The 27,311-nt window shown below is 42.6% G+C and overlaps 1 protein-coding gene across 3 annotated transcripts in view; it reads left to right on the forward strand.

Moving 5' to 3' along the window:
• The window catches only part of TTC7A (tetratricopeptide repeat domain 7A), a 178,378-nt gene that overhangs the window by 41,788 nt on the left and 109,279 nt on the right, over positions 1-27,311 (forward strand). For all 3 annotated transcript variants that reach the window (XM_087774610.1, XM_087774611.1, XM_087774612.1), the window contains exons 9-11: positions 4,649-4,786; positions 5,202-5,285; positions 17,037-17,141. In XM_087774610.1, the coding sequence (XP_087630736.1) occupies positions 4,649-4,786; positions 5,202-5,285; positions 17,037-17,141 (327 nt within the window). The remainder of the gene's footprint in view (positions 1-4,648; positions 4,787-5,201; positions 5,286-17,036; positions 17,142-27,311) is intronic.

Genomic DNA, 27,311 nt, shown 5'->3' on the forward strand with positions numbered 1-27,311 from the left:
AGTGCTGTGTAGAGATCATCAGTATCTTAGGTGAAAAGTCAGTAGCCTCTTCCATGTGAATGGGTCCTTGCCATTGCGAAGAGTTCATTTGTTTTGTTGGCAGTACAGGCAAAACAGCCAGAATAGAGATCCGAAGGACATGGGCTAAATATTTCCCAGCTCTTAGCAGTGGAGGCATCAATTGCATGATTTCAAAGGCTTGTTGTCAATCTTACACACATAGCATTTGTTTTTCTCTCTTAATGCTAGTATTGAATCACACCAATTACATTGTTACAGTACACTGTGTAAAACATGCTGCCGTTCTGTATAGATGGGTTGCAGTGGATCTGGCAATTATGTCTATTATGAAAAGACACAAGTTGAACGTTAGAATGCCCATGAATTAGGGGGCAGGCAGCAGGCACTCATTAAAGATTTTAATTGCTTTCTTTTTCTTCTTTGAAAAAAAGCAGGGGGAGCCATGTTTCAAAGTGAGCAATTAAAGGATACTTCATAGCTAATTGCTGTGAGAAGGGGCTGCTACGTGGAATATGCTCTATTGTAATTCATATGATTGCTTGACGTTTTATTAAGAAGCACATCTTTGTACTGTGGTAAAATTCAATTTTCTGCAGCATAACTGCATGCGTAATAACTGCTGAAGTAATGGCTGTTTGGATTTACTGTGGCTCTTTTCCTTTCTGCATGCAATAAACATGCCATAAATAAGCTGTAATTATCAGGGTCATTGATGTACAGCAAATCCTCCGTGTATAGATGGCTTATCTAGTTTGCAGGTAAGTATATTGTATATGTGGATAGGAAGGCACAAGCTGTCTGTAGCTCAGCAGGGTCATTAGTTAAATTGCAGATCCCCAGAAAGGCAGATCTCTTCCCTGCTGTCCGAGCCAGCATGGGTCTGAAAGTCCTGTACTGTTGTATTGCTGCAGTTTGGAGCCGGACCTAAAAAAAACCAGCTGAACCCTCACCAGTTCTGTGCCCGGTCAGGTTGAACACCCGAGTTGAGCCTCCAGCAATGATACAGAGACGTCAGCACAGCCGAGCCTTGGGTCGGCTCGAGGGTACCAGCCTGTGCTGGAGCCTTTTGGATGTGTGTGGCCTGCAGATGGGCTGTGTCCCTGGGCTGCAGAAAGGGAGGGCTGAAGGTGCTCGCTATCCTGTGTGCTGCTCAGTCTGGGCTGACTACAGGATGTGTCTTATCTCCCAAAAAAGGATTGGTGTCATGTCTGAACCACCTGCATGCACAGCTAATTGTGTCTAATGCATCCCAAAATATGTAAATGCGATGCATCTCTGGGTTGCTCTATTACCTAGGAGTATCTCAAATAAAGGGGCATTGACTGTGTATTTTTCCTCTGTATAATGCAAGTTACGCTAACTCCTGATGGTGAAACTCCTGTTAGTAGCATTAGTGACCTTCTCCATCCCACACAACAGCCTTGAACAGAGGTTCTCTTCTTTTAATGGTGTGACTCACCATCTCTCTCCATCCCGCTTGTGTGCTGTGAGGCATGTCTGTGTGACAATGGGAACAGCTTAAAGGGAAGAGTCATGCTGGGGGTGTTGAAAATGTATTTGTAGCTCTGTTTTACTGCTGCTTATAGTGGAGGAGGAGGAAGTAATGCAGTCGGACAAATTGGGAATTGCTGCTTATGTTATTGATACACTGTTTGGAGATCAGTGTTCTACAAATAACCCTTTTTCCATTTGTGTTCAGGAGAATCAATGATCTGAAACAACAGAAACAGGCATTGGAAAAATGTTGGTGTAGATGGCTTAGAATTTATGCATTCTCAAATGCAAAATGAAATATATGTCTCTTTATGTACATTTTCAGTAAGTAAAATTCCCTATCCAACAGAATTAGTGTATGCAGTGTTGCAGTAACTCCACAACTATTTTGCACCTGTACTTAACCAGCGACTGTCAGGATTTCTCACTGCAGAACTGAAGTTTACAAAAACATAAACAAAGGTAAAGACAAAAAAATTGGCTAATGGGGATCTGGGTCACAGCACCCTTTCTTCTGTGAGAGGCAGGCCACAGAAACATGCCAATTTCCTTGAGTGGGTTTCAAGAAATAGTGATTCACATTCCCTTCTCCGCCCTCCTGTATGTAACACTGCAGTAGTAAATGATACCTTGAGCCTTGGGATGATGATTTATGTTATTGTGTTAGACAGACTCCATGTTCTTGCTATTGTTCAGTTAGTTTGTTATGAGGTTTGCATCTTTTAGTTTTGTGTTTTGTGGTTTTTTTTAATATCTCTGTGATAATGTGGCAACTTTTTTTTTTGAGCATCTGGAATTAGCAATAGGAAATAGGTTCAGTATTGAAAAAATTGTTGGGATAGAAGTGATGATGAATTTGCTCGGGGGCAACTTTTATGCATGCAAGTATACAGAGTGGTAGATTGCAGAGACCTTCTATGGCTTTGAGATTTGAAAGCTTGAACAAAATAAGCAGGTTTATGACCTTCTTGGAAAGAATATTAGTCATGCCTATGCATATGTTGTTTTTAACTGCTGTCTGCTTAGGTAAAGTACAATACGTATGATATGTTCAGTATGACTGCAGTTTTAGAATGTTGCATCCTTTGTAATATGTGTTATATTCCTGCTTATTGCAGGATTTGGGCATGCTCTTCCCTTCAGTACCAATACCTGTTAGCAGATGTTAACAGGCACTCACCAGTTCTGATTAATTTTCTATCTGTGCTAATGCATCAGCTTAAAAATCATAGCTTGGTACTAGATGGATACCCAAAAAAGTATCAGGCTATAGCTGACTCTAATGGGAGGCTGATGATGAGATTACCGAGCATGGGGGTGCTATCTCAGTAGTTACTTTCTACAAACAATTGTCATAACAATGTAACCGGTGCAGAAAAAAATGTTAATGCTATTGTGTGTATGTAGGAGGATTCACTTGGCAATAAGATCATTCTGTATATGCTTTGTCTTTAACTCTCTGAAGTAGCAATCTCAGAATCGGTCTGTATATGCCTTTAACTCCTTTTTTCCTTTTAAAATAGCAGTCTTGGGTTAAATCCAAACAGAGATCAAACATGTATTTATTTTTTTATTCTTATTTGTTTAGTTCTGCTAATAAAGATAAACGAGCTATGCTTCTGTACTCTGGTTGCAGGATTTTTCTCTTTGAAGTTGGTTTCATTCTCTCATGCAACCTGTTGTTCTGAACTATTTTTTTAAATCACAAATTATGTCTTTTGCGGTAACATGAAAAACACTCCTACTGCCACAAGAGTTGGTGTAAGTTTGTTTGTGCAAACACTAGACTGAGTCTGACCTGTCAGTTTGCCTTTAACTGCAGTCGCCATTTAGCTCTTGGTTGTGATCGTGTTAGTTGTCAGTAATTGTGTTTGCTGTCTCGGCTGGAGGCTGTGATGAAGAGTGCTTGGAACTGGGGCATTACACAGATAATATCATGATGAAACAGCTGCAGCTTAATCATAATGCAATATGCGTGGGCTTTAAGGGCTGCATATTCTGGAAATTTTTATTACACTTAATTCCCATGTTTAACCTTTTTAGGGAAAAAAAAATCACTGCAATTAGAAAGAAATAGATGTAAGATTATAGTAGTAAGTATTATAAAATAAATCTCATAACCTCCCTGCCTCAGTGAGGGAACATTTTGTTTGTCTTTGCTGCAGGTGAAACTGCTGGCAATCTTCTAATTTTTCTGATCTTTTAGATGTCTAGACCTGAATGTCTGATGCTGCACCCCTTTCAGCTGGGGGGCCCAGGGCAGTGTACCTGTGCTATCAGTCAGTGCTAGTGCTCAATGGCATCCCGCACTGCCTCTCTCAGAGGTTAGGCAATCTGGGTGAAGTCCTCCGTGTTCAGAAATCAGAGGGACTTTTCCATTTACTCTGGGATTGAGATCTTCCTCTGTGTGCTCAGAAGATAGAGAGGCTGGGATCTTGAGGTAAATCTGAGTCTATGGCATATGGTATTTTGGGACATCCTCGCAAATTGCTAGACTGATCATTTTCTGTTTCTTTTTGATCTAGGCTGAGCAATGCATAGATTATGCAAAGTTAACACTTATAAGATATTTTTTTTAAAAGAATTATTTGGTATTGCGTTGCCCAGACCTCTACTTGCATTCAATTGATGACAGGCAAATCTGATTACTAAGGCAACCTGGTCAAATTAAAAACTAAAAAATGAATAGCAGAAAAGAACAAAAACACATGCTATTGGGAAGAAATCAAGTGCAGACACAGGAGATAAAATACCAACCATGGAAGCAGGTATCACAGTTGTAGGCGAGTGAAGTAATAAGGAATGTGGTTTAAGGATGGCCTTGAATTTCTAGTTATTGAGGAAATGGGTTCTGGTAGGTCTGTTTCCTAATGCTCTAATTCTGAGGGACAAATCCAGATGAGGTGTTCCTGGCAGTTCCTTTCTGTACGTACAGCTGTTTTCTTGAGTTTGCTTCATGTGGATAAAGACTAACTCTATGGAAGCACCTTCCTTATGTTGGGATGAGTTAAAAAAAAAGATCTCAAGATGATTTTAAACAAAATGCCACGGATGATGGGTGGAACTTCCTATGGAGGTGTCAGTTCTCTCTTGCCCTTTTGCGGTCTGATGCTCCATTTGTGTTTGTGCCCAGGCAAACCGGGACGCGGTGATCAGCCGAGCCCCAGACCAGCAGGATGACCGAGCTGTCAGCCTCCGGGATGCTTCTGGAGTCTACGACCTCCTCAGTATCACGCTGGGCAGGAGAGGGCAGTATGTCATGCTTTCTGAGGTACCTCCTCCTGGCTTCTGCTGAAACTTTCACTTGAAACATGCAAGCAAAGCCTGTTTTGCAGTAACTTGTCGGGGAAGGTGAAAATGAAGCACGCTAGTTGGCAATTAGTAGAAACAGCTACAGACCTATGGCAGCACAGGCCAGAAATGTACACAGAACTGTTTGAGACATTAAAATAACTTATATGTAGGCACTTGAACAAAGTGGCCGTTATTTGAAGTGATGGTGGATGCTAGCAAGCCCCATTAACTGGAAAGAGGAAAATGATGTCATAAAAAAAAATCAGCTGGGCCACAACAGATTGTTTCTCCTGCTTTGATTATTGAGCCAAGCAGCAGTCTTTTTTTGACAAAAAGAGGTTTTTTTTTAAAAAAAAAAAAGTCTGACATTTCTTCCAACATTTATTTCTCAGTGCTTGGAGAGAGCCATGAAGTTTGCGTTTGATGAATTTCACCTCTGGTACCAGCTTGCCCTGTCCATGGTGGCTTGTGGAAAGGTAAGGTTCAAACCAAAGGACTTAGGGCATGTTTTCCTCTGGCAGAGTGTATCTAGCTTACTAGTTTGAATGTGCACAGTCATGTGTTTTTTATGGGGGTAGGTGCCTTCAGACAGCTACATAGAAGGACAGTGCTCTCCTTTTAGACTCTGATTGCACTTTGTGATCAGGTATGTGCATTTGGTATTGAGTACTGTTCTTGTCATCTAGTGTTTGCTTCTCATTATCAAGGAGAAAACAGATTTTGTGCATAGCTGTGGATTGAAAAGCATTATACAGCTGTCCATTCTCTGCAGGTTCAACATAAATGTGCTTAGCATAAGAAAGATACTGATATCTAAAACTGTCATCAACTCACTCTGTGTTTGGGCAGTTGACTTAACCTCTCTTTAAGCTGTGGTTTCTCCATCTGATCAAGGAAATGTTAATGCTTTTTCATAAGGAGCTTGCAAGGATTAATATTTTTTAAATGCTTGGTGCAAAGATACTGTAGAAAAAGAAATAATGTGTGAATGTTTGCATGGGCACATGTTTTAGCATAAGAGTTTTGGGGTTTTTTTAAATTGGTATACTGTTTGTCAAAGTTACCAGTTAACTACTGACATGACTGAAGTCCAGTTGCAAAAGGTAGGCAGAGGCAGCATGAGTTTTTCTTTATTAGTCTTACAGTAGACTTCCTGCAGGAAATGAGGATGGTACAAAATTTAGCCTGTTCATTCTGGGGGTCCACACCTACACTTTTAGGAGGTGTGAGCAAAAGTAGACTGCTTAACGTGGTCCTGTATTCCGTGCCTGTGGAGAGTAGGGGAATCCATGTGGAACTGGGCAGAGACCACCAACTAGCAGTCATCTGCCAAATAATAACTTACTACTGGTCTTCTGTGGCTATAAGCTGAATTGGAAACAGTGGCTTTGGAGTGGAAATTGGAGATGAATATAGAGTGGCATGCTTTTGCAAAGAAGTTGTCGTCTTGTGATGTATAAGTGACAGCAAAGCATGGAAGATGTCTGCAGGGTTTCCTTTACTTCTGTAAGCATAGGCAAAGCCTTATCTTGGAATACTGTCTGTTGTTATGCATTATACTTCAAGAAAATGGCAGAACAACAGACAAAGTCTAATAAAGAGCATCAAGGATGGCTAAGGGTATAGTAAGGGGAACTGTGGAAAGATTGAAAGAATTGATTTTTTTTTTTTTTTTTTTTTAATTTTAAAGGGGAGAAAAAAGTCCAAGAGAGAGAAACAAGTCTTCAAGAGCTCTTAGAAGAAGGGGTTAATTTTGTCTGTGATGGGCAGGACAAGATGTGATGGCTTCCAGTTGCAGCAACACAAGTTCATGTTTCCTATTAAGAGGCAAAAAAATAAGGATAGTGGTATACTGGAAAAAGATTGCCTGTGGAGGTTGTGTGGAGCCTGCATCACTGGGGATCTGCGGAATACCCTAGGCAAATATTGGCAGTGACCCCACTGTGAGGCACCGGGTATGTACTTGGTGGGACCTTGCAAACTCTCTCTCTGTTGTGGGCTCCACAGTTAACCTCATAAATTGGCTAGATCTGCTATAATCAGAAGGAGCCATCAAAACTTTGACAAAGCATATTAGATCAGTGGGGAGTTGAAGGGAGATGTTTAGTGAGAAAGAGGCTCACAGATTCCTATAGGAGTTCAGTACAAGCATTTCAAAATCCAATTCCAAGTATGAAAATGATGGCTAGACTGAATCATGTATAGGGAAACCTGAAGCTACTGGTGGAATACTTGAACAATGAGCTTGGTGCCATGGTGCTAATACCTTGCACTGGCCTATATCAGGTGGGGGGTTTACAAGTCAGGTCCAGCTCCCCTTGGCATTCAGCTGGAGTTAGCACGTTGTTGCCCTCTATGCCTTTGCAAATCCTCTGGATACCTGATCTCTTGATACTGAGGACAACAATGACTGGATAGGCTGTGATGGAAAGGCGCAGTATCTTCCCATAAACACTCACAGGACTTGTCTGGGAGCTTTATTGGCTTTACAGGTTGTGTAACTTGTTTCTCAACAGCAGACAATGCTGTAGCTCTAGTAATCTGCCGGAGAGCAGGTCTAGATTTTAACTGCTGATGGTCGAGAGAGTGAGTGTATCCAGAGAGTAATTGTGGTTCAATCTTAGGTTAGTATGGAGGAGAGAAATGGGGCCTGATCTTTAGCCTCTAATAATTTGCGTGATAACTTTGTCCTTCTTATATGTTTGCGTACCTCTTCAGCTTCCCTAGAAGTTACTGAATATTTGGTACTTAAGAGGAAAAAAAGAGCAACACAAGTATCTGTATCTGTATAACTGTCCTATCTTTTCGGATTTTCAAGTATGTCATGTCTTTTTGCCTGTACTTTAAATATTTACAAGGTAAAATGGCCTGATCTTGCCTATTGATGTAAAAGCTCTAAATGTTCTGAGCCCTATATGGGGCAGAGGGAATTCCCTTACCCAACAATCCCATCTGTGCAATATTTCACTTCTAATCCCAAGGTATTCCCTGAAGATTCCTGTCGTATACTCTGCAATGCGTCATCTTGCTAATGGGAGATGTGGCATACATTTTTATACTGCTTAGCAGCTTGATAGCAGGACAGAGTTCATTTAAAAGTAAGTGCTCCAGCGTAGCAGAAAGAACTGATGAGAAAACAGTGTGGTCTGTCTAGACTGCAGAATACACTTGAGCTTTTATAGGTAAAAGATCTGTTTTCACCTGTCTCAGTCACAGCCAATTCCTGATCTCATTTCTTGGTAATGAAATCTCATATCCTGCAGCGTTACTTGTTCTGCAGTACAGCAAATCATGCTCATAAATCCTGGGTACGACAGGAACAGTTTTATCAACCTGTAAATGCTGGAAACTTTGGTCTCTCTCTCTTTTTTTTTTTTTTTTAAACATGTTTTTAGGATTTGCAAACTCTGACCTTCTTAAAAGTGCTGTAAAATCCTATCTTGCCCTCTATTCTACTCTGCATTTGACTAGTGTTACTTTTATTTTGTATATTCATCATCTTCAGGTTAAGTCAATCAAGTTGAACGTCAAACTCTTTTCTTCCTCTGCCAGCCAAAAAATTGCCAAATGGTGACCGTCATTTTTCACAAGTGATCAGTCTGAATGTCAAGCCTGCCACCTAGGCTCATTACTGTTATGTATGCTTGAGCTTACGCATTATTTTAAAAAGCACGTGTCTTAACAAAAATAGGCACATCACTTCAGTAAGTTCTTACAGAGCAAGCGAGGCCTTAGGGCTTCATAAAACAGTGAATGAAAAAGCTCAGAGAAGCATAACCTTCCTGTCTGTCTTCTATCCACTTAAGCTGTGGAAATAATGGAGTGACAGCAATTTCACTTTCCTGTGCTTCTCAACAACTTGCATAATGAGAAAGATGATGTGGTCTGGTTGTTTTTTAACCCATTCTTGGGGATGCATGTATACTGAGCTGTATATTTTCTGAAAAAAAGGAGCATGTTTATTTAAATGATTAACATCCACCATGAAATTTGGAAGACTTTTGTAGGCAATTTTAGATTACATGATGAGAAAGCTTAGACAATGGCAAAGACATGCCTGCTGTAGAAAGAGAATAGTGAAGAGATGTCCTGTGTGACCAAGTGCAGTTCTGGATAGGGAAGAGAAAGGTTTAAATCAGTCTAACGCAGCACCCCTGTTCTTCTGAACTGGTGCTGGAAAACCGAATGCTGAACTCTTCACAGCTGCTTCAAGTTGCTCATGCTGGTAATAACCTTCATGATGTGGTAATATGACAGCCAGAGGCTGAGCGGGCATAGCAGCTCCCTGGCTCTGCTGCCACGCATAGACAGGCTGGAGTCTGAGTGGCGAGTGGTATGATAGCCGGATGCCATCTGGCAGAGTCCTCAGGCAAGGAGATGAGCCAGTGTCCTGCTGCCAGAGTAAAACGAGTGCAGTAGGTTGCATCTGCTTGTCTCAAGATTTTAAAGAAGTGACCTGTATTCAGCAGAATGGGGGAAGGAAGGACCAAACTTTTTAAGAGAAGACTGTAGTCTTCACAGTAGTGAAGAGAGAGACGGCTTGGTGAGAGAGACAGTTTGAGGCAGACTTGTTTTCCGCTGCTGCTTTTCAGCTAAACAGTTTCCACTGGAAGTCGTGGAGATTACCAGCACGCAGCCCTCCTGCAGACTAGGGTAGCTCTACTGACGTATCTGAAGTTGGAGGCAAAATTGTCATAGGGCCTAGATGATGTATTACAAGCACAAGGGATGTGAAATAGGCTGCCTGTGCACTTGCAAGCATTTCCCTGGCCTCGGACCAGTTGGATCAGTTACGTGTTCCCTTGTTGAGATTTCTGTCCCCTTCCACACCTGACAGCCTCACACAGGACCCAGCCTCGGTGTCGCAAAGTGTCAGTGGAGCTCTCTGGGAGCAGAGACTCAGAAGTGCATCGTGGGATTGGGCTCTAGCTTAAATAGACAGTACTTCAGAAAGTCTTCTAGATCTGCATCCTGAGTGTCTTTCTTACCTGTCATACTGCTTAAGGGACAGATAAACTGATAAAATACATGCCTTGAACAACGTGAGGCAACATTGATGCCTCTCTTCTACCTACCAGCCAAGGAGACAAGATTTGTATTTAAGTGACAATGATGTGCCATGTTCCTGAGGGTAGTGAGGGAGGATTCTTCAAGGATAGCTGTGAAATTATTCTGTGAACACTGAGTCTGCTTAGCCTAAAAGTGCTGGGTACCCTAATTGAGCCATTCAGCTCACAGCAGTCTTGCACTGATCTCTCATGTCCACTGGATGTTTATTATCATTATTAGTGTACAGTGCATAAAACCATTTTCATTCTCATATTTAGTGTTTCTGCCCTGAAAAAAAAAAATCCGCAACACAACTTTGTTGAATTAAAAGCTTTAGGATATGTATTTCTTCAGAGGAGGGGTGGGGAGTGATACAGTCTCAGGCCAGCTGAGGGAAGTCTGGAGCATCTGCTAGAAAAGGATAATCTGCTTTTACCCCTCACCCCTTATACTCATTTAGGGGATGAAGTGCAGCAAAATGTGCATAAAGGAAGAGCTCAGGAGCAGTTGAAGGGGCAGTGGGGAACAGCCTCTGAGAGAGCCCAGTGAAGCTGGAAACAGTTACCTGGAGGCAAGGGCTATGCTCAGCAAGGTTTGTGCTGGGATTGCCGATGGTGGTTGTGTGTTCCTGGGGTGCCCGGCACGCAGCTGTCCAGCCCCTCTCATCCGGCGTTGACAGAACACGACCAGCGCAGTGCTGGCCTTCAGGACAGCAATTGCATGACTTTAGAAACAACTGCATGCTGATCCTCCCCAGCCCCTGCTAGCCTGTACTGAGGACACCATGGGGACAATGGTCGACATTACCATATAGATAAGATCGGCTGGCGGTAGGGGGATTAAGCACCAAGCATGGCACCTTGCAAAACCAGGCAGATAAAGCTGCTTTTAACTATACAAAGTGCTCCTCTCTGCTCTTATGCCTTATGTTTGTTCATCTTTAAGGCAAAGAGGAAGAAGCTTGTCTACCTGAAGGTTTTTTCTTAATAACATGACGCTTGCGGAGGTATCTGGTGTTATACAAAGGGAAATAATCACATCCTTCTTGGCATCTGTCATTCAGCTGTTTTTCTGGGGGAGTAGGCTCCAGCTCTTCCCAGAGCCAATCTTGCGGTGTCACTGTGCTCCCCTTGGCTGCTCAGCAGTTGGAGATACTGCAGCCCTGCCCGGGGCTCGTGCTGGCAGCATTCTTAGGGTTTTGAAACCAGTCTTATACAGACGTGAACTTTGATTTTTTGGATCCCTTTGCAAGTTGCTGATACATACTGGTCGTAGCCAAATAATGACAAGCTAATGTCTGAGCTGCTCATATCTGTGTTGCACCAAAAAAAAGGAATACTTCCCCTCATTTAAACAGTGCAGCAAAAGCAGATGTCTCTAACAGCTTCGAGGAGCTTCAAGTTTGACTCAGCCATGCCCGTACTGCCAACATACAGCTTTCCAGAAGGTTAGAAGGAAAGTTATAAATATATTTGATACATAATTCTGCAGCAACAGCAGACGAATTTTATGATTTAGGCTGTTCCTTCTGTTGGTTTCCTTGCAAAAAGCTTAGGCTGGTTGCTAGGCAACTGGCATAAAAAAAAGTACATTTCTCTTTGCATTGCAGGCAGGAACCTTGAGAGCAGCAGAGGCCTCGAATGGCTCCTTAAATAGCATTGCTGGGGAATAAAAATATTGAACATTCATTGGTTAAAGATCCTGTTACAAAGGTCAGCTATCTAGGGGATATTCAATAGTTTGGTTTCCTTTGGTGCAAAAGAAAGATTAGAAGGGAGTGTGCCTGTGTGCTGTAGATACTACAAAAAATGGAAATTTCCAAAGATGCCTGACTGTTGAACAGAATACCTAGGTGGGCTATGTAATTGCCTTCAGGCTTAACTCTCTTTTCTTGACAGAAAGTGTGAAGTGAGGTGTTTGTCACATTAGCAAGGACAAATTCATGCTTATAGATCTTAGAATTTAAGAGGCACTTTTAAAAGCGAATATTTGAAGCTGCTTAGCTCCAATGCTCTAATTTACTAAACACAGGGTAAAAGAAAAGGGGGAGAATTAGTCCCTGTGCTGAGAGAAGTAAATGTCTTAGGGGAATAATGTTCATGTTGAGGGATTCACAGAAATCTAGAAATTCAGTGGAAAGCTAACACCAAAACAACTAATTCCAGAATTCTCAAATGCTGGCTCATTCTATGTCATCTTCCTGTATTGGTTCAAGGTCATTATAGCTAGATGGCTGTGAATCCCAGGATACAGGGTGTACTAATTCTTGCATAATGATGAAAGATTTCCTCCCCTTCCCCACAATCCCTTTGAGATAGTGCAGTTTTTAAAATCAGACAGGATGATGCTAGAAATAAAGCAGTACTAGTTGTGGAGATTCATCTGTGTGCTATACTGCCAGGTGAATTGGGAATGAGGCTGTCTACCAAAACCACCACCTTGAGAAACATTTTTCCCTCTGGCTAAAAAGCATTGCCAAAGAAGCAAAAAAGTAGAAAGGTTTTTGGAACCTTTGCAAGATGAGCGACTGTTTATGGTGTGTCAAGTCTGCCTGGCATGATTTACTGTCTGGAAATTCTTCTTCCTTTTACTTACATTTATGGTTTCTTTATCTTTTAAATATGAAAAGAATCTCTGATGTCCTCCTTTTGTTGCTTTGGTATGGTGGGAGAGAAGAGGAGGGGAAAGAATGAAAATTGTGTTGGAGTGAGCTAGGAAAACCCGCATTTGGGCAGCATCTATGCATTTACCATAATTGATGGCAAGATCTCTTGAGCCTTTTGGAAAAGTAAGAAGGAGAATTAACAGTAGACTATTCTTCATTCCGTACAGCTCATGTGCAAGTATCTTTGAGGAGTATGCTTGCATGCTTCATTATATAATTAGTAAATGGGGAATGGGAGTTGTGTTTTGTATTTGGATAGAAGTTTTTCTTTACATTTTACCCCCTTATAGGATTCAAAACTATGGCTGCTGTAATTACTTAGGGGGCGGTGTCCTCTCCATCCTTCTCCTTCCCCATAGCTTCCTTGGGGTTTCTCACTGCAGATTGAGAAGTGCCCCCCCCCCCGCGTTGGTTGTGGTACATAGAGCTCTTTCAGAAGTCTGTATCGAAAGCAGCCATTTGTCTGTATTGCTTGCTACTTCCCAGAAACTGCCTTTCCTAATTTTCTTTTCATAAATTACTGTGGAGCATGTTTGTAATCTCTGCAGAAGGAAAATACTGTATGCAAGTAGATTAGGTGAAGAAAAAATTGACAGCGAAAACCAGTTTCGTATAGATACCGGATTTAAATATGGAACAGTAGTGCCATGTCCTTCCCCATCTCCATTGCAAAAAACACAAAGTAGTTGGTATGTGAAGGATGGAGATGCCCAACTCAAGTAATTGAAGATCTTATGTCCCATACACAGTTTTGGGGTTTTTTTTGTTGTTGTTTTTTTTTTTTTTAATGGCTGAACATTCCCGTTAAAGCCATGTTTTTACTCCATAACTTGATTTGAGCTCTGTGCATTGTCGATCATGACAAAGGGAGGATGGTCATGAATCTACTTAAACCTAGTGAGGATCCCAAGGCTGAGATCTCCTACATTAGACCTCCCATAAACAAAGTTGAAACCTCCATGAGGCAGCTGTTGGCAGGCTTGCCATTTCTTTAAACCATGTCTGTTTAACGGGTTTGTGTGTGTTTGGGGGGATTTAAAAGCCTTTTTCCCAGAGAGAGGCCAAATGAGACCCAAAGGCAAATCCCTAGTTTTCTGAAATCCTTGGGAACTGGTTCCACTGCAGTCGTTATTATCCAGCAATTAGCAAGCTAAACAGAAAGAACTTAAACCCTGGCTTGAATTTTGATGTGAGCCCCTCTGAAGCTCAGAATTATGAGTAGGAAGCATGCACTTACTTGGAGTTCAAGCTCTGCTCTTCTCAAAACATGCCTCACCAATAAATCTAATTATTATTGCCTTGCAGTGACTCTCACAAACAATGCGCTTGGCTGCCTGGTCCACCCACGCTAAGTGAAAGAATATGTACGTTTTAATTATCAGATTATTTCAGTGTTACACAAACACTGTTTCATATTAAATATTTTTTACAAACCAATGACATCTGTATTCAATACTGAGTGGATGATATTTGTTCCCTGCCTATTAATGTCTGTAATTAATATCTTTAAAACACCTTGATATTATATGTCACGCCAGTCTCCTAAGTAAGGTCACTGTGGGAGTGGGATATTCTTTCCACAGTCATTCCTTGGCTAACATTTTCGTCCTCTATATATAATTTCTGCTGAGTAAAGTTTTCAAGGTGAAATTATATAGATCTCTTGATTTTTAAAATGCAGCTGGGGAGAAAGGCTTCATGCCACCCTGTTTCTAAAACCACTTCTGCTCCATATGTTTAATTGCGAATGTTATAAACTTCTTTAAAGTGACATAACTTTGTAAATGTTTTAGAAGCAATGTGGAAACTGTGGCTCGTGCTCTGTAAATGAACGTTGAGAAGCTCCTGAGTGCATCTGATAAATGGACTCCACACGTGAGGTGTTTGGGTGTAGGCACAGGGTAGGATTTTCTGCTTTGTGGTATTTAGTAGTCACTGTTCTGCTGTTGCCAGCTAAACAGACTGAGGACAGACATGAGAAGCGCTCTGCGGTTTGAGGCTGTTGGAGGCTGCAGGGTTGGCTTGTCCCGAGGACCGGCCTTACTCAGTGGACAGGCTGTGGATGGGGAGGGAGCGGAGGTCAAGAAGAACCGGCAAGGAGCTGGGTTGTATCGCTTCTCTTGTGGTGTAGACCCTGGAGGGTCCTACAGTTGTGTCCCGAATTAGCACAGGCCTCTCCCTGCTCTGTTTTGTGCTAGTGCTGGCTGTGTTGGCCTGTGGGGCGGCTGTCATTGAGTCCCAGGTGCCTCCTGTTTTCCCTGCAGTCATGCTGCCGATGGGGAGCTGAGAAACCACCACCAGGTTTGGTTCGTATCTGTTTCTGAAAGCGCTGGCACTGGACAGTGTACGGTCTTTTATGTACCTGGCTTTTTCAGTTCACTTTTGCGTGGGTGGGTTGGGGTTCAGCTGCAGATACACTGACAGGCAAGGTGCATGTTGTCCTGCTCTACTCTTCAGGTTTCTCTTGTCTGGAAACACCTGTGGGGCTGGAATATAGGCGGGAGGGCAGGAAGATGATGTGCCAGGCTAGGACCCTTATGGGGTTACACTTGCATTTCCAACACGTCCAGCAGTGCTACCGGGAATACCAGCTGCCTGCAGTGCAGTTAGCATTCTGTGAGAGAGAGGAATAAGATGCCATTAAAACCTGAGACGCTACTTGTTCTGAACAAATAGGTGTCACGGAGGTTCATTCTGAGGGATGCTAGTCACCTCGTGACAGCAGAGTGCAGCGATGTGTTTTTTTCCTGTACCTCAGGGTTGAATTACCCAAGTTTCTGTTTCTGAGAGGGGTGAGGTAACTGCTTAAGCTCTAGGACAAAGTTTATTGATTCCCATCTTTGCTCTGAGACAAGCTTCCTTCTGGCTTTAGGCAAATTGTGCATTTGCAATTGCGTAAAATAGCAAATATTTCCTTACTTTTATCGATGATACCTGATGCTCTAGGTAGGTGGGAGCAGCCTGGAGAACATAGGGCATGCTGTTGTTCTTCTTCAGACCACGCAGCAGGTACCCAAGCTTTTCAAGCAGGAGGGTTTGCTCTCCACTGCTGCAGAGCTGTCTTTGGTTACGAAACCTGTCTTTGCCTTAGCATGGGTAGGGCTGCTGTACATCTGTTTTTCCTTTTTCCCAGGCTCCCTTCCAAGCAAATTCCTATCCAGGCTTTTGAATCCCCTAGCAAAAAGTGGCCCTTCAGTCCTGTGGAGAACGGAGGCGGCAGGTGCAGCCCGCTTTGGTGTGGTGTGGTGTGAGGGAGGGGAGGTGCTGATGGCCGGCGGGAGTGCGAAGCTGCAGTGCAGGGGGCTGGAGCAGGCCCAGCCGCCTGTGCTGGCAGGAGCTCTGGTGGGGGTCAGGGTCAGGAGGAGATGGCCAGGACCTGATAGGAATAGTGGTTAGTTTGACTCTGCAAGCTTCTGTTGCTGCTGTCCGGTAACACGAAAAGGCCATGACTATTTAATGTGCTCCTAGGCGGGAACACTGAGTGAGAGAGTCCTGTGTGTGTCTTGGGACTGTGTGGAAGACTTTGGGAGGAATGGGGCATGTAAGGAGAAATTGTGAGAGAAGAAAACTCCCCCTTGAGCTCAAGGATGAGAGAATTTGGGGGGATCAGGGATCAGTAGTGAGGAGCATTGGAAACGTGAAAGAAACTGTGGTTCAGGTGGGGTGGGCTAGGAGATTGTGGCAGGGCAGCTTCTGTCACCTCTTCGTCGGCTGACCAGACCTTCTCACCAGCATCTCAGACCAGAGCTTTCCTCATTCCCCTTTAAACCTTCTGAAATGTGGCAGCCATGAATATGTGCTGTAAAAAGCAATGTTTGTAGAGCACATTGAATCAAAAGAGCTATGTAACTGCTAATCTTAAAAACATCATTCATTAATGGTAACCAAACACCAGAAAGACAGCAAGAGTTTCATGGGCTTTTTTTCTAACACATGCTACTCGGACTACCTGCTAAACAATGTGTTGCTCTGCAGTTGCCTGCTCCACCCTTTGCATGGTGGGATCCCAGTTGTATGTTCTGGAACTGGAGAAGACACAAAACGATCTACAGAGCAGATTACTTTAGCTGCACAAACCTCTCTCTGAGTAGAGTTGGCCTAAAATGTTAACATCCTGGAGGATAAGCTCTTTATGATCTTTTCTGGTTTGCTGGAAGATGGTTGTGTGCAAGGAAAACTAGCAGAATTCTTGTGAATTGGAAGGGCAGAGTTAAAATAACCAGGGCATTAACTGCCGAGGAAAAATGTTTCTTGTAAAGTGGACGGCCAGGGCTGGTTCTTTGGCGTGTTTCCTCTGAGCGTGGGAAGAGCATGCGTTTGCGTGCGCATGCGCGCGCACGTGTGTCTGCGCGCGTGGAGGTGGGAATAAAGTTGCTAACTTGTTGCTGACATGTGATTCTTCATAGCACTTCTTTGTACATTTCACTGAAATATCTTGCTTGGACTCTGTAACAGCATTGTCTAATCAGCCTTTTTTATTTCCTCCTCCTCTCTCCCCCTGCTCCTCCTCCAGTCAGCATATGCTGTGTCAGTGCTCAAAGAGTGTGCTAAACTGCGACCTACAGATCCCACCGTTCCTCTTCTGGCTGCCAAGGTCTGCATTGGGTCGCTGCACTGGGTAAGCAAGCTGATGCAATTCTTATTATGTAATGGATCAGGTGCTGCAGTGACAGTGCCACAGTGTAGTTGCAGTGGGGAGAAAGGGAATCCCTGTTAAAAATCATACATACGTGCCTTTTTAAAAAAAAAAAAAAAATCCCAGCAAGAAATTTTGTGGTGAGTCACTGAAATGCGTTTTGCTGGCGCATTAAACAAAGGAGGAGAGGGGGAAAGCCAAAACAGCCATTCTGGGGACTGCTTCTTCAACTGAGTGTCAGGTTGAATTGGCCGCTCTTGTAGCCCCTCGAAGACAAAAGTTAATTGTAAGTGGACTGTTAGACCAGTTCAGGTCTGCTGGACGACTCAGTCCTTTGTTCTTGAAGTTGCTGTGTCAGTGTTTTCTGTTCTGGATGTGCTAATGTATGCCCCAGAAGCAGAGTGGGAGTGGAAATCTGTGCCTGTGAAATTCTGATTATCCCAAGGAGCAGAAACATCTGTCAGTCTTTTGCTGCTTTGTTTAATTAATTGAATGGCAGCCTGCTGTTTTCACCTGTCCTCACCACGAGGTGTCCCTGCAGTCAGTGAAGGATTATAATTGCTAATATAAGTAAAACAAAGATGCAAGAAAGCATGAAAGAAAATACTAGAAGAATCTGCCTAGATTTTGGTGAAAAGTCGTAGAGGCTAGATCTGCTGTTGTTGTGTCCTCCTACCCCCCACCTCTGCATCCTCTACATCCCTGTCTGGTGAAAGTTGGTATTCTGCTAAACTTAATGGAGTTGTATCAGTTTACACCACTGTCAGCAAGGAGGTCTGGTTATGTATGTTTTTGAATGAGCTATACTGTTTGAACTATAATGATTAAACTTCTATGTAAGTCAGCAAAAACTGGCAAGTATCTTGTTCTAGGAAAAAATCTTTCAGGTCTGAGGGCCTGAAGGGAATCCTTGCTGAACTACCCAGCCTACCTCTGTTCTCTATATAGAGCAATTTAACTCTCTTGTACCCTTAGCTCAGTATCTACATTTTGAGTGCTGAAAGTTATTCAGTGATATAAAATAACATTCACAGTGAATGTTATTTTTTTAATAAAGCAAATAAGTTTTTTTTTCTGATTCTTAAAGATGTTAAAACAATATGAAAGCCAGGAATTACAGCTGCGTCGAACACTCTTATTAGTATCTCTGATGAAGTTTTCAAAGCAAGATCAACTTGTCTTTAGTCTAAAACATCAGCAAGTATATGGATAATTTTTACTCTGTAGGCTCTGAAGCTAGAGGAACTTCATGGGCTACATTCCTGCATTCACTTGGAGCCGTAGTGGGGGACTGCAAGACCCTGACAGCTTCCCCTGGTCATTCTGCTGTCTCAATGATTGCCAGGAGGCAAAAAAAAAAAAAAAACAAAAAAAAAACCAAGTGGAACAGTTGTGTTAAGTATGAGGAAAATCTTTCTCTGAGATCAGGCTCATTTTTGTCTAGGAGCTTGAATTTTAGTATAGGAGGCAAACTTGGGATCTCCATATTGCAAATAAATCTTTTACTCTTCTGCCTTCCTGCTCTGTGAACATGAATCCAACAAGGGGGAAGGCACTGGAGCCATGAAGCCAATGAGGGAAGATGCTCTTTTGGACCTGATACTTACAAACAAGGAAGAACTGGCTGGGAATGTGAAGTTTGGGGGCAGCCTTGACTGCAATGACTACAAGGTGGTGAAGTTCAGGATCCTGAGAGAAGGCAGTGGTCTCTTGATACTTGCTAAACATGTGACCTCTGCCATAACTAGCCTTTGGACAAAACTGAAATACAGTGAATGCACCTCGTGAGACTCCATGCTAAAATCAAGATCCCTGGGATGTTCTTGTGTTTAACAGGAGCAATGAAGTTTTAACGGAGGCACTTTACCAAACACTGGGTCACAGATACGTGTTGAGGTGAAAGGACAAGATTTCTGTACTGTGAGAAAAGAAATGGCATAGAATCCCTTTTCTTTCATGTGCTACCCTGGTGTTTATGCAGCTCTTACTATTGAGGACTAAATTTCAAATGGTGACATTGAAGTCTGCTGACTGTGGTGGATGAGGAGTTGAATGTGAAATTATGAGCCCAGATTGAAGATGCTGCTATGCCAGGAAATGGGCAGAGTCAGGATTTGTCCTTCTCATTGGTGCTTTCCCCAACATCTCTTTGGATCGGCTAGCACAGCTAGCATATAAAGAATATCATGTTATAGAGACGCTTAGAAAAGAAGGTGAGACTGTAATTCAGTCATAGCTCTGTGCTCCGGCTGTCCAGTATCTCCAGACTTCTCATACAGGGCAGAGCTCATAAAGCAACTGTCTAACCCTAAAAAATAGGAGAAAGAAGGGAAAAATGAGCTGGTTTTGATTATTGCAAAGTAAGAGGGTTTTTTCCTCTATTTACTGCTTCTTCATTGTGTGAAACACTTTTCAGTGTTTTTTTTTCTATCAGACCCTGTCTCAGAACTGGGGTGCAGTATGAAATTCAAACATGTTTCACAAGAAGGTAATTTTACTGCAGTTATCTAGAGCGCAACCTTATGAACTAAAACAGAATTAAAAATATTCCTCTCCCCTCTTCCTTTCACTCAGTGGCCTATGCTCTACCCTGATACTAAATTTGATGATGGTAATAGAAGAGTTTTAATTAAGGGGAGTCAGAGGGAAATCAGAGCGTATTTTAAAAGAACTGAAATGATAGGTTCCCACATCTCATAGTCAAAGTGATGCTTCTGATATTACTGGCAAACTCCTGTGCCTAATAAAGACCTTCCTGCTTAGCAGAGCTGTTTTTCTAAATGTCATCCTTACAGTAATTATTTGCATTTAAATTACATGGCAATCAAATCAGAATTGAATCATTTAAACTGGAAGTGAACAAGCTGATCAATGCCAGTATAAATAGAAAGGAGGATAGACATGGCATGGGAACAGTCTAATGGACAAATATTAACAGTTACAAATACTCAAATGTATCTTGCTTTTCAGAACATATAAAATATGATTAATTTCTCAATTAGGAAATATATCTGTGTACTTGATTGCTGGCTAGGCAGGAAAAGGGTGAAATCAGATCACCATTTATCCAAATGAAACAGCTGATTTATATGTCCTGCATCTGTCTACTATGTGCTTTTGGTGCAGTATTGTACTCAGTTTGTTTATGGTCCATGGACAAGCAGTACTTTTGTCTTATTTCAGTTGCTAGCAATAAAAAAAAACCAAAAACATTTATGCAGCTGGGTAATTACAGAATGTCATGAGGAGCGCAGAACAGTTTCTTTCCTGATTAATCTAGTGGTCACTTAACTAGTTTTGCTGGCTTTGTACGTGGTGTCTCAGCACACTTTAAGAACCAGGGAAAACAAAAAAAATTAATTGAAATGTACCATAGTGATTTACAACATTGAGGATGCTCAGATCACATCTATGAAATAATCTCTCAGTGCAGAACAAATAAAAGCAAAACCATGCATACATTCATACTGTGCCATGCAAATCAACATATAACAGAACCTGATGCGGAAAAAAATTAAATGCCCCCAGCTTCTGTTGTAACAGTATGACCAGATTATTAGCTTATGTAAGTTGGCACTACTCCACTGGCATGTTACTGGCACCATGCTGGCTTACATCAGCAGATGATCTGCCCCATCAACCGCTAGCTTTCAGGATTGGGCCTGCGGTAAACAACTGAGTGATATAAGCAATGTTTTGGTTACCTTTTTCAGAATTACAGGTTTTCACAAATTAAACAAACAAACAAACAAAAAAACCCCAACAAAACAACAAACCAAAATGCAGAGTGAACAGTAAGTCAATACTTCATTAATTCTAAAGCTTATGCCAGTTGTCTTGGAGGACCAGAAAAGCTCCAAAACTAGTGCACCTATATAAGCCACACTTGTCTGGTCAGGATGCGGTTGGACCTGTACTTAATAAAGCTCATGAGATACAAACGTGTTCAGCAAAGTTGGAACTTTTATACTGTATCTAGCCCATTACACAGGTGTCTTAAATGTCTTTGTAGTGGGCTCAGAATTACTTTTGGGGCATCATGCTGCCTAGCCTTCCAGTTTGCTGCGGTTTCAGCACAGCAGTTTGCTGAACTCATATGTGAATGATTCTAGCAAGTGAACACAAGCCCATTTGTGTTTAGCCAGCTGTCTTTTAGCTTTCCAGAATGCACCATGAAGTTTTTGACTATTGAAGCTCAGAGTATTGTTTTAAATTTTCACAGGAAAGTTGATGTAGCTTACAGTGGAATACGTCCTGAGGTTGTCCTGCCTTGGTCCACTACAAATTCAGAGTTCCACTTACTAAAAGGCTTGCTGCAATTTTCTCTTTCACTCAGCCTTCCCTAGCACGGCCTCAGCTGAATGCTCACTTGCCTATTTTGGCAGTGACTTTGACTTGCGGCATGAGTTGCTGTTCTTAATATTTTAATAGTACAGTACTGTTGATTTCACTACTTATCGAGGTTCGCCAGCACTTTGTTATGGTAGGTTTTGTGAAAATATCAAACCCAGAAGTTCTGCCTACAGGCAAGTGTTACATATTGAATTTCTCCATTTTAGGAGCCTTACTTAAAGGCATTTAGGATTACTATGATGCTTTCTTGTGCCTTTTACTCCATTGATTTCAATGGAGGCACATTGAAAACTTTGTAAATACACATAGAGACAAATGGACTCTGGTCCTAGAATTGGCTTGAATCTTCTAGGACTCTGGTCTGACAGAGTAGGAAGACATGAGGCATGTTCTTACTATTTTGATTGCCCCACAGTTGATACAACAGAAGTAGTGGTGTTGTGCTAAACTTGTGTAGCACCAAGTGACGCCAGTATTATCAGCTAGTATGAGCTTTTGGAGGGACTTCATCCCATGGCAAAAGTGCAGTGCAAGATGGTGCTGTGCCTCACAGACTTTTCCCTCATTTCTTTTAACTCACTGACCCTAGTGTGCACAGTGAAGTGCTTTGCTCCAGCACTGTGCTGGGAAGACGGAGATCATGCCATCAGTCAGGGAAGGGGGGAAGAGAGTGGGGTTGGGCCAGGCCAGACCCTGCATGGAGTCATAAAAAGTGAGTAAGACATACCATGAGGTCAGTACATCACGGTGTGTGTTGGGGGGAGGCTGGCAGGATGTAGATTTAGAGCTGCATACTTCTGAGGTAACAGCTTATCATTCATTACTTTCACAGACCACTTAATCCAAGAGTGCTTCTCTCTCCTTCTGTCCGTTGTTGACCCTGTCACTACAGATAATAAATGCTGTGCATGTGCTTGTACCCAGTTGCCTAGGAGCCCTGGAGTTGCACGGAAATGCTTAGGTCTTACTGCAGTATGAATAATATAGAAAGATCAAATCTAGTCCCGTTATTGGAGTTATTCTACCTGCTGAGCGGACACTCTAGAGGACCGACATCGCTAGGGCCAGAAGCTACTGAGAAAGCAGTGAATGGTAAGGAGCTACTAGAGGTTTCATCCATTTTTTAAAAGACATTCTTGCTTACATGACAGCTACTATTATTGGGGCAATCCCCAGGGTTTTAGACATCAAAAATGACCAAGAATTTTGCCTTTTATACACCTCCCTTGTGAACAAACCAGTCTTGCTACAGTGGTAGAAAGGCCCAAGTATTCCTAAGTGCTGGAGGCTGAGCTTACATGCAGAGTAAGTTGGTGGGCTTAGCACTGGTGACACATGGAGAAAATGCGAACTAGACCAACAATAGAAAGCACAGGATTTTTTTTTTCCTGACGTGTGTAACATGATTCGCTTTGTATGCTGTAAACAGCTGTGGGACAAAACTTCTCCATTATACTGTGCCATACTGGCCACTTTCTTCCTACGCATTTTTCTTCTTCTCATTCTCTTTTCCCAATATTTAATTTTTTCTCCTCTTTGAATTAGTCTCTATACCTACAACTCAATATAATGAAAATGATAAAAAGAGGTCAATCCAACTAGTTAATGTCATGCGTAATTTTGCGTAGATACCCTTTCCATAGGATTTGGGTCTCTTACGTGCTTGGGTATCACTCAGTCTTACTGGTGTCCAGACTCCTCTGCTTCACTAACCTTGTCTGCTGTCCTAAGTCCAGTGTCACTTGATGTGTTTCCTGCCTCCTCCCTTGTGCACTCCTCTTTTTTGGCGCAGTAAGGTGCCCCTTCCATGCTGCTGTACATCATCAGTTTGCTTGTCCTCAATTGTTCTAAATCCATGCTGGTGAGAACTCCAGCTCCTACTTACAGTCCTGGAGGGTGTTGATTCAGTGGGGTAGGGCTTGAGCTTCTCTAAAAACAAGCTGGGTGGCAGTTGGAAACCAGCTGGGTGGCAGTAGGCCAGGGGACAGCACCTGCTGTTCCCCACTCCCTTGTCAGTATGCTCCTGGGCTTGGCTCGAGCACACACCAAAACCTGTGGTCAAATAACAGGGGTGGCTGGAACAGCCACTCTCTGTTTCAGGGAAAACATCCCTCAGGGTTACACAGCTAACAACTGTTCCTTTTCCATCAAAGATGATGGAGGGTGTGCAAGGGGAAAAAAAAAAAAAACAACATAGCCCCACAGTGTTACAAGCTGATTGGTGTCAGCTCACAGTTTGGCAGCCTGTCTTTCTCCAGGTGCCAGGTGTGTGCTTGTTTCTGCTGTGGTGGAGAGGTTGCTTAGCTAGTGCTTCCAGGTGCCTCCTGACAGTTTATACAGCTTGAGTTCAGAATACAAAAAGTTCCTTTTAGGTTGTTTTTCCCCTACACCTGCTTTCTGAACTTTCTTCCATGCAGGTCTCAGAGGCAGGGAACCTATCCCTGCAACCTGTGGTGCTGGCCTTCTCCACCAGCTATTCAGTGCAAAGTATGCAGAAGAATGTAAGAACACTAAGGGCCAAACTGGAGGTATATCTGTGTGGCTTTGAGACTTTGTTTTTTGCTTGCTTCTCAGAGAATAATAAGTAGTGATTCTAAGGAAGCAGAAGTCAAGCTGTTACTGGCACTCTTGATGCCCAAAGAAGTATCTCTTCCATGGTGTTAGGAGCTGCCGTTGGCGCTGCTAGCGACCAGGTAACGGCAATACGCTGTGCATTTCCTAATCACAAAGTGATGCTGTGCCATGCCTGCTATGGGGGAGGACATGTGGCATCCTGTGGCTTAGAGCTTACTAGCAAGGGCCCGTAAGTTGCAACAAAAAGTTTTGATCGGTGTTCCTTGCCCTTCCAGTGCAGTGTTGTGTCACCTTAAGATTGGAGTCATTCTCTGAAGTGAACAAACCATTTAGGTTCCCTTCATATTGAGGCTGGCTGCTGGCTGTGCAGTAGGAGTGGACATCTTGATTCTCCTGATAAGCTTTCTGTCACTTAGCTTGCTTCTGTGTTCCTCAAGCTTACAACTTCTGGGAGTCCCACAGGGTGAGACTTCACATACCTGACACCACACAGGGAGACGGGAAAGGGGGAAGAGCTCCTGCTGCTTCAGGTCATGTGGCAGCATGCAGGAGCTGCAGCTGGGAATGGTTTTATCTGGTGAGACTCCAGAGGGGTTGATGCCTCATCTGGAGGCCTTCCCCCATCCCTTTCCCGTTGCTACAGCACAGAGTGGAGACATCTCATATGCTTAAGGACCCCTGTGGACACAGCTCCCTGGCAGATCACAGCTCAGGCTCGCTACTGGTCCCTCACTCAGGTGTATGGAGAGGGAATTTTCATCCAGACCACAATCTGGTAGTCCTTGAAGTTTAGTTGGTAGCCCCAAGTATGCCCCACAGGGGGTATTCCTGTTTCAGTTAGTAGTTTCCAGATTCATAGTTGACTAGGCAATCTGCAAGACTGATGCACTGGAGAGTTGGAACCTCACAGTGGGTGATGTGAGTGAAAGGCTTTGCTTTTCACACTTGCCCAGAATGACTGAAGAGTAGGAGAATGGGAGAAGAGGGGGCAGGTGGCAGCCACAGCAGGGCTGGCAGGGGAAGTGACCGAGTGCTGTAAGAAGGAAAGTAAATGCTCTCATAAACAGAACCAGCTGTGCTGGAGTTTGCAAGGCCACTTATTTTCAAAGCAGCCTTCAGCTGACCCAAGTCTGCATTCATGAGAATCTTTGTGGCTGGTCAAAGTGCCATTAGTGAATAAATGTTTACAAGAATGTTCGTGCTAGAAGTGCTCTTTCAGCCATTCTGAAAAGTTGTGGTTTTAATTATTCATACAATAGATTAATCTGACAGTCACAGGTGGCCCTGGATAACTAGCAGGCAAGAAAGCTGAATGGTGTGCTGCTGATTTATGCAGCATAGGCCATCAGTCAGAGACTGGAAACACCATCAGGTGACCATTCAAAGAAACAATGGAGCAAAATCTCTCCAATTTTAAATGTCTCCATTTCAACTCCAAACCTTTCATTTAATCTCTTTTTTCATACGTTCTACCCACCCCTACTCTTGTTTGCTAGTCATTAGAATTCCCTGTATAGTTCTTTTCTTCATCTAATGGAGACTTCTTGGATGAAAGTGTGTGTGGGGAGAAGAGGAGAAACAATGAAGAAAGAGAGTGGGAATATAGCTGTTTATGGTGGCAAAAGAGGTACATAATTACTTTTCTGGCTGCAGAGATTTTGTCTTACATAAAAGTTCCTGAGAGCTGAAGAATTCCGTTATTGTTTCATGGGAAGGGTTCCCCCCCCCCCCCCGCCCCGGTGTGGCAAATCATGGGACATTTTCTTCTTCCATTGTCCTAGGCTCTGGTCCAGAACATGCTTCAGTATGTGGCAGGGAAGTCAGTAGGGCTACTGACAGAATTGAGAAATCTCCAGGAACAAATTTTAGTCTTCCTGATGGGATCAGAGTTTAAAGGGTCTCATCCGAGCATCATCGAAGTCAGTAGGACTATTTCCAGTGTTTTCAGTAGACTTTGGATTATGCCGTTAAAGACAGTCCTTGCAATTTAGTTGGTAGCCCCAAGTGTGTCCCAAGGGGGTATTCCTGTGTTTCAGTCAGTAGTTTCCAGATTCATAGTTGACTAGGCAATAAGCAAGACTGTAATGCTTTCATAGTGCTTTCAGGGAAGACTGGTGATAAAATATATGTTGGTCATGGGGCTGACTGATCTGAGGTTTCAGAAATTTGGGAACTATTGATCTGCATCTAGTTTGAATTGTATGGCCTCAGGGAGCTGTACAAGTGAGGAGAAGACCCAAGCAGCGGAGACTCCTTCTTCACTTGCACTTTTCAGCCTTTCTTCATGCTTACATTAACAGCAAGTTTTTTCTTACGTTTGATATCATCTAATAAATACCAGCTCCTTTGTTTATGAAGCTGTTAGTTAATGTTGTCACCTGAATGTCTTCAAGTGATGTAACTAGGAGGCCCATTGACAAGATAGTATAGCAACTCAAGTATATTCTGTTCATCTGTAGCGTCTTTACAGATCACTGCAGAAGGGAAGTTTCTGGTCTGCTGGTACATTTTGATTCCAGTTCATTACGGGAACTAATTAGTTAAGGAACACAGTTAAAGAACTATGCGGTGCTGAAGTCTGACAAAGCTGAGTATCAAGAGAGCGTGTTTCAGTTACATCTGCAGTACTGGTGTCTAAAACAGTTGGATTTCAAACAAAAATGTATTTCCTCAAAATTAAACAACCCCATCCCAGAAAGTCAGTTGTCGTGTAATAAAAGATTCCAAAAGGAGGATTTTTCAGATAGTGTAATTGTGTCTGGTTCTTGATTAGGAATGACTCTGATTATGGTTGACAGGCTCTCCAGACTATCTTGTACAGAAATGAGGTCTTCCTGTAGGCTCTGTGTCTTTCAAGCATTACTTACAGCTTTTGCCTGTACCTCTCCAACCTATACCTTTCCAGATATGTACAGTCTACAGGTCTCAGTCTTTTCTACTTATAATGGGTGAGTGATATTGATGAGAGTTTAAGGTTAGAAATGAGGAATGCTCTATTCTGTAATAAAACATTCAAATTATTTTTTGTTTAAAATTATTGTTAACTCAGATTTTAAAGATACTAAAGCTTTATATTTTCATTAGACTTAGATCTGTGTGGTCAGCTGGAAAGGAAGGTTGGGGGGAGCAGTCTGTACTGTAGTAGAAGAGACCAACTTCCATATTTCACCATTTTGGAGGCTGATTCTGAGAGGTTGTGACTGCTTTCTCTTCCCATTATATTCT

The sequence above is a fragment of the Nipponia nippon genome, unplaced genomic scaffold (genome assembly GCF_047370975.1).
Source record: "Nipponia nippon isolate SJK-2023a ecotype South Korea unplaced genomic scaffold, ASM4737097v1 scaffold_4, whole genome shotgun sequence".
Classification (NCBI taxonomy): domain Eukaryota; kingdom Metazoa; phylum Chordata; class Aves; order Pelecaniformes; family Threskiornithidae; genus Nipponia; species Nipponia nippon.